Source organism: Corvus brachyrhynchos, unplaced genomic scaffold (genome assembly GCF_000691975.1).
Source record: "Corvus brachyrhynchos isolate BGI_N302 unplaced genomic scaffold, ASM69197v1 scaffold1, whole genome shotgun sequence".
NCBI lineage: Eukaryota > Metazoa > Chordata > Aves > Passeriformes > Corvidae > Corvus > Corvus brachyrhynchos.
Window position 1 is genome coordinate 2,881,077 of NW_008237222.1, and position 10,497 is coordinate 2,891,573.

Genomic DNA, 10,497 nt, shown 5'->3' on the forward strand with positions numbered 1-10,497 from the left:
AGTTATCCTAACAGTATCTTCATAAAAGCAACATGTTTTGCTCTCATTACAGTTGTATAAAACCAGAGTAATTATTCTGAAGTTATTCTAGATAGGCCTTAGCAAAAGCTAGAACAGAATGTGATTTTCCTTTTTTTCACTGGAGTATTTTACTGTCCTCTTTCTGGAACAACTAGTTTACTCTATACAGATTGAAGTGCCGCTAAATTCAAACTGTGGAATCTCACATCTGCTGGTGATAATCATTCCCTCTGTCTTCTGTATGCTATCTCTGGTGTATAGTTCCATCTCTTAAAGAATTAACCAGTAAGAGCATGCAAGTAGTTCCCCACTGTTGCCCCTGGAGTCTGATACTTTCCAGTTTGTTAATGAATACATCATGCAAAGATCCGTTTTTAACTCTTAAATGCAGCTTTTCCTTGGTTTTTTATCACTTGAATTTAAATACCTTCAGATATACCCCGTATAAAATATTTTAAACAAAATTAGGGTCCTTCTCTTGCATAGAACTTCTCAGCAAATTGAACAATTCTGATTTAGTTTTGTTTTTAGTGATACTACCTTGTAAAGAGAAATCTTTTCCCTTTTGTGTCCTCCATGCCTGCATGTCCAACTCCAGTTTTTTCATAGGACAAATTGGGAATTTCCTAAGACTAGAATTATGATAGCTTTGGCTCTGTATTGCAACTGTTGACTTTCTGGCTGTGGGTCATCTGTTTTCCTGGTGCACTTTTAATTTTAGGATCATCTCTGTTCTTAATTCTGAACAATTATTTTGGATAATTTAGTTATCCCCTGTTAATGTGCAGCTAAGTAATTAATTTGGATCACCTGTATATGACTAGGGTCATCCTTCAAAACAAACTATAACTTAGTGATATTATATGAACCTAACTCTGGCAGAAATTTTCTGAACTGTTCGGTACTATGTTCTGTTCAGACCGATGAGAAATTTCCACAGTGGAACTGGTTTTCTCATCCTGCATATATTGAAAGTAGTCTACTTGGAAAACTAATACTTCTCTAAATTTTGTAGCTTTCCATCTGCAGACAAAGTGTATGTGAGAAAAGTTATGTGTGAACACCAGAAGATCCCATCAAAGGTAATAATATTATCTACCAGTGGGTACTCTTCCCACACCCATTGCCATCATGGTGGGGTAATACATTTCATCACTGCCACAGCAGTGAACAGCTGATTTAGGTTTTCTTTTCTCTATTGCCATGACATGAATTCATTCCAAAGAGGAGAGAGTTTCAGAACACGAGTGAAAACAATAAATAAAAAATTCTGAGGTACATAAAGAGATCTCTTTAATTTTTTTTTTGTTTTTTTCTGTAAGTGCACTATCAAATATCTTCTGAGGCCACAGATAACTGGTACATGACTTTTCAGCAGAAGAAGGTGTCCCTTTTGTCTGTTTACCCAGAGTTCTCAGAAAAGACATAAAATTTCTAGGGCTTAATCACAGAGAGTTAATAGATTAATTTTAATGGAAAAATTTTATGTGTATTTGCACTGATAATAAAGATTTTTATCTCTGTATTGTAGGCTGAAGCTAAAAGATATACTCTGGATGAGCCTGAGAGAGGAATAGATGGTTGTCAATACTCCATCCTAAGGTGACTGATTTACAGCAGGAGGAAATATTTGAAATGCCCATTCTTTCTATACAGCTGGTCCTTAGGCCATAAGTCTTCCCTGCCATTTCTCTTTTTAAGTCTCTTCTCACAGGACTTACGTTAGGTTGGGTTTTTCACATCAATGGCCTTTCCCAACTTCAAAATTCATTATTTGCTTGTGATAAGTTCCACTGGGAAGCCAATTAAGAAAAGAGAGCTCTGAAATATATCAGTATTTTTGTCAGAAATGAGAGCGATGATGCATTATTACCATTGTTAGTTCTGTACATCGGGGCTCACAGACTATATAGTACTCTAACTAAACAGTGCATTGGTATTCCAATCAGTACTTCCCCTTAGTGTCTCCAGGCATCCAGCCTTTCGAATCTGTGGTATGTGAGAATTGTAAACCAGGAGTATTTCCCACATCTTTTTCTGAAAACTTAATACTGAGATTGCTACAATACAAGAGCAGTGTTGGAAATCAGGCCAGAACCCACAGGCTCCGAGCTGATTCTCCTCATTGCTGACCTAAGTGTCATGCATGAGTCGCTGATTTGCTCTCTGGCCTTTTCATACAAAGGCATTTTTATCTGAGGAGAAAAACGTACTCCGAGTTGAAAAAGCACTCTAATGGATAGCAGAGATTGAATAGCACCTAAGTAGCACCAAGGTCTTCTGAGCACTGTGTCAAGTGAGGTGGTGTAATGTTCTTGAACCATAGTCTTTCAGGTTTCAGTGCAAGCAGGGGATTTTGCTGCTGGAGCAGGGTTCAGGGGTGTTATGATGGCCTTTTTCGCAAAAGGAATGGTATAATGGCACACTGTGGCTCCAGAAGAAAATTACATGTCAGGTAGTATAAAAGAGGTTTAGAATGTTGTTCTTTTTCTTGCCCTCTGATTTTCTGATTAGAGAGACATCACGGCATCCTCAGAAGTGTTCACCAAGGAGGACTGCTGAGGCCGAGTAAGTATGCTTAAACCATTTTTCTACTCATTTACAACATCAAATTAGAAAGCTTTCCTCAAAACTGATGAACGTGAAACATACAATACTTAAAAAGTTTTATGTGAATCTAAAAATGAAGAAAATTCATTATAACTTCAGAAGATTGTACAGTGCCTATAGTTTGTTTCCATTTCTTTTTAGGTCTGTAATCTCTGAATCAAATATTGGCAAATGAAACACCAAACTGAAGGGCATTCTTACCACATTTCTGCACTGAAATTTGATGATAATTAGAAGAGTTTTGAGTTACAATCAGAAACATTACTAACGCTTCATCAAGTGGCCTTGGGAAAGTCATTCCATTCTTTGTGCTTTAGGACAGGCTTGTCTTTCCCCAGCTTAGGGCTTATAATAGAGGTCTCAAATACCAGCTGTAGATAACTTCCTTGACTATAGAAGAAACCAAAATTACAATCTTTACGCACGGTAACAAATTTCATGTAATGAAAGTCATGCAAGTTGTATTCCATTTTTTATTTTCTGTTTATTAAGACTGGAGAATGACTCAATAGAATTTGAATGGATGCTTTGGAAGACTTAAAAAGATGCTATTGATGCCATGAAGATTTTTTTGCCTTTTATACCCCTGTTATACCTTTTTTACAACTTCTGTATTCTCTGTGCTTTTTGCCTACATTCCTGGATTTGTTTGTCAAGCTGAGAGACTAAACATTTTAGAAGCTTCGTAGCTAGGGATCAGTGTGCCCCAGACCCCAAGGTCCTCTCCAGAACACATTCTGTAAACTAAGATAGAACTATCCAGGGGAAGGCTCCTTGGGGAGGGGGGCTCACTTGAGCCTCTCATTGGGGAATCTTTGATAGATATGCTAATTAGTAAAACCTATAATGTTATACCCGATCTTTTGGGGTGGGCATTTCGGCGGGGTGCATTTCAATGCGCATGACCTGGACATGTGCACCAAAGGATCCTTAAAATAAATACCAAGGTAAAATTCCTTTTCCCCTTCTAACCGTGTTTGACTCTTGATTTTAAGACCAGGAAAAGGCATCACTATGAAAGAAAAACAGGACTGAAATATTTTGGGGTTTTCTCTATTGTTGTCTTTCAAGGAGAACTCCAGACTTTTGGAGAGTGTCCAATTTAGAGTATTTAGCATCAACAACTCTTTTAGAGGTATTAAAGTAGAGATAAGAGGTGAAAGTGACGTCTCACACTAACAGGATTTTGTACATCAAGGAGATAGATGTGTTGAAATGAGTGGATGCTGCCAAATAAGCAGTTAAACTCTTCTCAGCTTCCATTTAGGACTAGCAATTTTCAGCTGCAGTCAGATTCTCTAGAAGCTCCTTTGGAAGCCTCTACCCAGAGCATCAAACTGCAATTGTACACTTTCTTCCCAGTTAACTCCCCTTTCTCCTTTGAGTGCAAAGCAGGTTCTGAACATGCTCCAAGATTCATTTGGGATCTCTGTGCTAATTTATACCACAACAGAAAGTTAACATAAAGACAAAGTACCATGACCACCTTTATAACAGTCTCACATTTTGCCGTCTTTTATTATTATCTAGATTGAATGAAAGTCTTAGTTTGTCCTGCTAGACTTACCGGTTATGAAAAATAACCACTGATACAAGAACTATAAAATCTTAATGGCTGTTCCCATGAAGGTGATTAGACCTACTACAGTGTGTCATATATGTTTCTATGGTAAAGCATTTAACATTGGGGTTTCTGTTCTCCCTGCAGAGAAGAGGAGCTTTTATATTTAACTTTCATTGAAGATGTAACAAATGAAATTCTTCGACTTGGGTTATTTTCTAACAGGTAGGTTACAGTTGTTTTCAATTTTATAGTGCTATGTCAGAAACCCCTGGACTCCATAAGAAAGGGAAGCAGTGATTAGTAATAATTTCTTTATATACACATATACACAGTTAGCCCTTGCTTTTGTTTTGTTTCCTCCTCTTTTTTGCTTTATGGAAGAAAGGGGAACTAGGACATTCCTGTGGGTCATTTACTTTGATCTGCTGCTGTGTACCATGAGATAAAAGCTTCTGTTAGAAACTGACCTGGAACCCTAGATGGAATAATGCTAAAGAAGAACTCATTTTAGTCTGCCACATCTGTTTTGCTAAATAAACCGAGTTACTAATCTTTCACACAACAGGTCCTTCATCTCCTTTCTGTCCTTCTTCCAGTATGAATTCAGTCTTCAGCATAGGTTGCCAGGATTACATCCTCTTTCAGATAAAGGTTCACCAGCTGCTAAATCAGGTTTCTTTTTTCCAACACCACACTGGTTCTTTCTAATAAAGAACTCTCAATTTATGCAAAAAAACTTGCAGTATTTCTATATATATACAGACTCTTTACCCATTTTTGTAATTTCCCATTCCAGACAGTCTAATTTCTTAATATTCTGATCTTGCTTGTGTTGATAATATTTCTAGCTGTTTTTCCAATTCTGTGCCCTCTTATTTTTTTCTTCTTATGTCAAGGCTGTCAATGAGAATACTAAGTACACCAAGTAAAAAAAACTTTAAAAATTTTGAGAGCGGTCTCCTTCTGGCTCTTTTTTACAGTAATGTTGTCTTCCATTAGAACCCTTCTTGCACTTTTTTTTAATAATTTTTCATGTAAGATAGGTTAAAGTCACTTGACTTTTCACTGTTCCAGTGGCTGTGTACTTCAGTTGTCACAGAACATATTCTCTGCAGAGTTTTTTTTCTCATTCTGCCTAAGCAATGGAAGAGAGCTCTTAGGACTGAGGACTTTTCCCTGGATTTTTTTTTTACTGAAGCTGGATTTTATTCCTTCTCTTTATTCTTGTGTATAGCAGCCACTATGGTGCATCCAAGAGATTTTGCATACTTCAGCATGCCAGTAGAATCACCTCTGAATTGTTGATTTCTCCCAGCATATAGGCCCAACAGAACAAACACACGCATAGTTGTGCTACAAGTCACCCCATGGTTGCCATGTGCTGCCCAAAGCCAGGTCTGCCTGCTGAGCACGTGTCCAGTGGGTTGCTGACTACAGGTAGCCCTCTTTGTTACAGTGTAGCTGAAACAGTCTTAGAGGTGCCATTCAGCTAAGAAATTAAAATTAAAAACTACAGTCATTGCTTTATGTAGCTCTGGTAAAAGTTGGGTTTTCTCCTGTGAAATAATTTGGTTTTTTATTTGTAGGGTTCTGGATCAACTGTTTGAGTGCTGTATAGAAGAAAATAAGAACCGCTTGGATGAGGTGTGTGCTGCCCTTATAATCATCTCTCTCTCTGCATATGATTTAGGTGATGTTTCCAAAGAGCAGGGCAAATGCACTGAATATTTGAGGGTAAAGGTAACCAGAATACTTAGTGGGGAGCCTCTCTCTCCATAAATGAGATTTGCAGTCTCATGGATTGTGGCAGATCAGGAGTCACCGGTACAGTGACAGCAAATGGACAACAGTCAATTCAGTTTGGTGATACTCAGTGTTTAATTTAGTCACTTGATTGCAAGCAGCGTCCTTTTCCTACTGTCAGTCAAGCCCTGAGTCTGAGCAATGCTCAGGTGCCATGGGGCTGGAGAAGTGTCACCCCTTTCTTCCTTCACCCCTTAGGGCAAAATGCGCCAGATGTTGGATGTGCTGAAATCAGACCTCGGCTGCAGCCAGGACAGTGACACAGAGCTAATCCATGAAGACCGGGACAGTGACACAGAGCTGATCCGTGAAGGCCGGGACAGTGACACAGAGCTAATCCATGAAGACCGGGACAGTGACACAGAGCTGATCCATGAAGGCCAGGACAGCGAGACAGAGCTGATCCATGAAGACCAGGACAGTGACACAGAGCTGATCCATGCAGGCCTGGACAGCGAGACAGAGCTGATCCAGGCAAGCCGGGAAGCCTCAGAGTCACTGGATCTGCAGGAGTCTGATACGATAGAAGAGCTCGAGTTTACCAGTAAAGGTCACAGGCTGAGGAAAGCTACAAAAAGTGAAGAATTCCTTGAGAGCATCAACTTGTCATTACAGGAACCAAACAAATGTGAATCACTGTCATTCAGTGAAAGGTCAAGGGAGACACAGAGCAGGGAGGACTTTTCAGAAGATACCACAGAAATGATGGATGCTGGGACAGAGTCTGATTTCTGTGGTGTGGAATTTGAAGAACACCCAGACACTTTACCCACATGTGAGGCAGCTTCAAACTTGATTGCTTGTGACAGTGATTTGGAAGTCAATAAGGAACTTGATGAACTGAAAGAAAACTTTGCAGACACCCTTCACATTTCACGTAACTATTCATAATAGTAACCAAAACTTACCTGTTACACAGGGATAGAGCTCCTTCTGTGGTGAACTGCCATTTGTCAACTAGTAGTAAATGGTTCGGTTTATTTTCAATTATTTCTGTTTAAACACTGCTAAGATCTCTCTAGCAGGATACTATTAATTGGGCATTAATTAATCTCTGTGTAAATTAGACCTTAAAGGATAATGGGTCCGTTATCAGAAGAATTTTGTATATTTTGCCTATAATTGTATAACTTGAAACAAACTTGAGAATATTAAAATTAGTTTTATATTTTTAAAAGATGTCATAATAAATTATGCAATATTTATTGTTTTAAATAAATTAATTGATGGTGCAGTTGTGGTCCTGCTATAAAGATCTGAGATTTTGTAGTCTGCAAGAATTAAACAACTTAACATCAATTTAACATCAAAAAATGTCCTCTTCCGGAACGGACAAACAGTTCCACTGTGTTGCCACTCACAGAAGCCCACAAATGAAAAATCAAATTATTTCACAAGAACAAAACTAACATTTAAGAGTTCTACATTGATTAATGACTGCAGTACTTTATTTTCAGTTCTTAACTGAGTGAGACCACTAAGTTCAATTTCTTGTACTGATGACAACCACAGCATAGCATTCTGCATCAGGCTTTGGTTTTGGAAAAGGATTGAGTTGCTCACTGTTTGATGGCTAGGACTATCTAGTAGAAGACACATCAGGCACCTTGTACAGCAAATGGAGAAGAGGTGATGTATTTTCTGGTTAAAGTTTAAACTGAAGTTAGGACATGCATTGCACAAAATCAACCCCAATTTCATTGTTTAATCGGAGTACAGCTATTGCCTGACATTCCAGTTACTGCAGAATGAGCTCAGCAGGTTCTGAGGAAAGACTGGCAAGTCATACTGTTCTGCTGTAGGTGAGGAACTAGGAGAAGTCTTAGGAACTGGATAAAGCCTGTCCCCTAATATCTCCTAGGATCAGTTTTTAACCTTCTTCCTCCAAGGACAAGCCCAAGTTGTACCAGTTCATACATAACAGCTGCCACCACCCACCTCCCCTGTGCCTCGTGAGCATTGACCAAAGACTGTGACTCTGTCGGCCAGGTGACCCATTGCAGCTTCAAGTAGCTCCTACAGATACAGACCACTGCTTCACTTGTGAAGCATAAACTTTTGGACAAAAGAAATGTCAAAAAACATCTAGAGGAAGCCAGTCAGAGAAAAACAACATATCTGGCACAGTCACAGCACTGCAGTGCAGAACATAATTCTCAAAGAAAGGAAAAGGCACCTTCCTGGGTGCCTTTTCCACAATAATAAATTGCACTTGTTGACAATGACAGCACCGGAGTTCATGTTAGGCATGTACATGTGGCTGTGCAGGTGGGCACCAGCCTTTCATCTGCCACACTCAGCTGGCTGCCTTGTACATCTGGCCTGCAGCATGAGTGCTCTGTCTCACTGCAAAGCAGGTGAGATAATGTGAGGACTTTTGCATCCCCTCATCAGAGCCTGTCTTGTTGAAAAGATCTGGCCACAGGGCTGAGTCAGTACAGTGCAGAGGGTTTGTCCTCAATCACAAGTGATCACAGGTCTTCTCCCATCCCCAAGGAAACTCCCTCTTCTATTCCTTACCTCGGAGAGCTGAACAGAAGGGGATGCCCTAGGAAACTGTTGTTTGTACTTTATGAAGAATTCTGACACAGAGGGACTGGTTAGAAAGCTGAAGAGCACGGTTAGATGTATCCAAGTATAAAGCCTTTTTGCTCCTCAGACAGGACTTCACCCACTCTTGGGGCCCTCCAATTTCTCCATTCTTGGTCAATAATGGGAATTTAGGGGGTTTTTTCCCTACCTGTCTCTACACTTGTGACTTGTACATCAGCAAACATCACTCAGCAAACTTCGGCTTCTTGTCAACATGAGTCTGATCAAAGATTAATAAGAATTCCACATTCAAATTCTGTAAATGAAAAAATACTGTAAGAAAATACCACAGCAGTGAACCTCACAGAAAGGCACAAGTAATGACATACTCATTTCCTGTAATACGAGTAACACAAAAATAAATAAAAATAGCTCCTTGACCATATTTCCTGTTGATGAACTGTCTCAACATCAGTGACATTTTTTTCTGGGTAGATGCAACTTAAAAGAGGAAGTAAATTCATTAAAACAGACCTTTCACAAAGAAAGTACCTGTCTGCCTAAACCGTAAGTGTGAACATTTATTGGATCCACAGTGAAATGTGTGGTAAAGAACCAGAGAATCACACACCCCAGTATCCAGCAACTGGAGCAGTCAGTCTAGTCCACAGAACTGATTTCTCTCATTGTACAGCCACTCCTATCAGATAGTGGGGAAAAAACATTCTAGATAAATGTTATCTGTATAAGATCAGTTTATCTGCAGATCCAAAAGCAAATTCAGGGTGCCCTGGGCTTAAGACTTTCTCTCTTCTATTCACATTTAAGGTGGTGCTTAAAACATAAGTTGTTTAAAGACCTTGATATGCAAGCCTGACGCACATCACTGATAAGATTAATCAACACTGCAAGTTTTGGCGTTTTGTTTCTGAGGGTTTTGGTTGGGTTTGGATTTTTTTATCTCACCACGTTTTACTTTGTGTTAGACTTGAGTCTTGGCACAAGCAGTAGCAGAAGGCGGCAGTCACACAGCGTTACTGTTCTGAGTCCTTCTGATGTAACAAACTTAGGAGCAGCCAGCGGCTGTGATCTGCAACATAAAGACTTTTTTTCTGCCCAGATTCATGTGGGCAATGAGAATACATCATAACATCAATGTTTTCTTCAAATGGGCAAAAGCCTGCTAGTGTTACTTTGTAACAAAACAGCCTCTTATCTTTAAAGCTACAGTTTTGGCATCATTGCTCTTTTTTCCAAAGGTAGGATTCTGTTTATTTACAAAGCGAAGTGGGACTTTCAGTCATTTGAAGTAAAGATTAATGGGATGAAAGAAAAAGGTGCTTATAGCTCTTAGGGCTGACCAGAAAACAACAACCATCAAGCCATTTTATCTTTGATCCACCCAGTGTCTACAGAGCCCCTACAGAGTTTTCACTTAGGCTTAGCTGCAGAATGACTTCAAGATCTTGTTTCTCTGCATTTCTGTACACTTTCATGTCCTTTATAGCTATGCAACAGAAGTTTTAAGAATGATGCAGCTCAACTGACAGCATTTCATGATTCAAGTAGAAATGGCTCCATCAGACAGTGGGGAAAAAAGGGCTACTTTTTTCCTCAGCAATGATTTGTGCAAGGATTATGAGTAAGAGATCTAGAACATCAGCATAAATAAAAATTAAGCCCAGGAGTTTAATTTATAGCCTGTAATGCAGGCTGTTCCATTGTGGTGACAGCACAGTGCCTAGCCAACAAGACATTCTAATAATGCCCTTTAGTGCACAGCTACTGTTCCTGTGTCTGAGCACCTGGGAGAGGCAGCAGCTCTGGGCCACAGCCTGGGGTAAGGAGAAATAGCAATGGAAAATGAATGTTAAAGAGAATATAGGAAGAAAGGACTGGCAAAAAAGAAATTGTTACTGATACCATCTTCTCCATAGGTGAGACCTATTGTTGGGTAGAACACAGGT

The 10,497-nt window shown here is 39.4% G+C and overlaps 1 protein-coding gene across 4 annotated transcripts in view; it reads left to right on the forward strand.

Moving 5' to 3' along the window:
• Window positions 1-8,975, forward strand: part of SPATA7 (spermatogenesis associated 7) — a 32,434-nt gene extending 23,459 nt beyond the window's left edge. For all 4 annotated transcript variants that reach the window (XM_017728975.1, XM_017728973.1, XM_017728974.1 and 1 more), the window contains exons 7-12: window positions 1,037-1,103; window positions 1,553-1,623; window positions 2,536-2,589; window positions 4,340-4,417; window positions 5,782-5,839; window positions 6,197-8,975. In XM_017728975.1, the coding sequence (XP_017584464.1) occupies window positions 1,037-1,103; window positions 1,553-1,623; window positions 2,536-2,589; window positions 4,340-4,417; window positions 5,782-5,839; window positions 6,197-6,889 (1,021 nt within the window). In that variant the 3' untranslated portion in view covers window positions 6,890-8,975. The remainder of the gene's footprint in view (window positions 1-1,036; window positions 1,104-1,552; window positions 1,624-2,535; window positions 2,590-4,339; window positions 4,418-5,781; window positions 5,840-6,196) is intronic.
• Window positions 8,976-10,497: the final 1,522 nt, after the last annotated feature.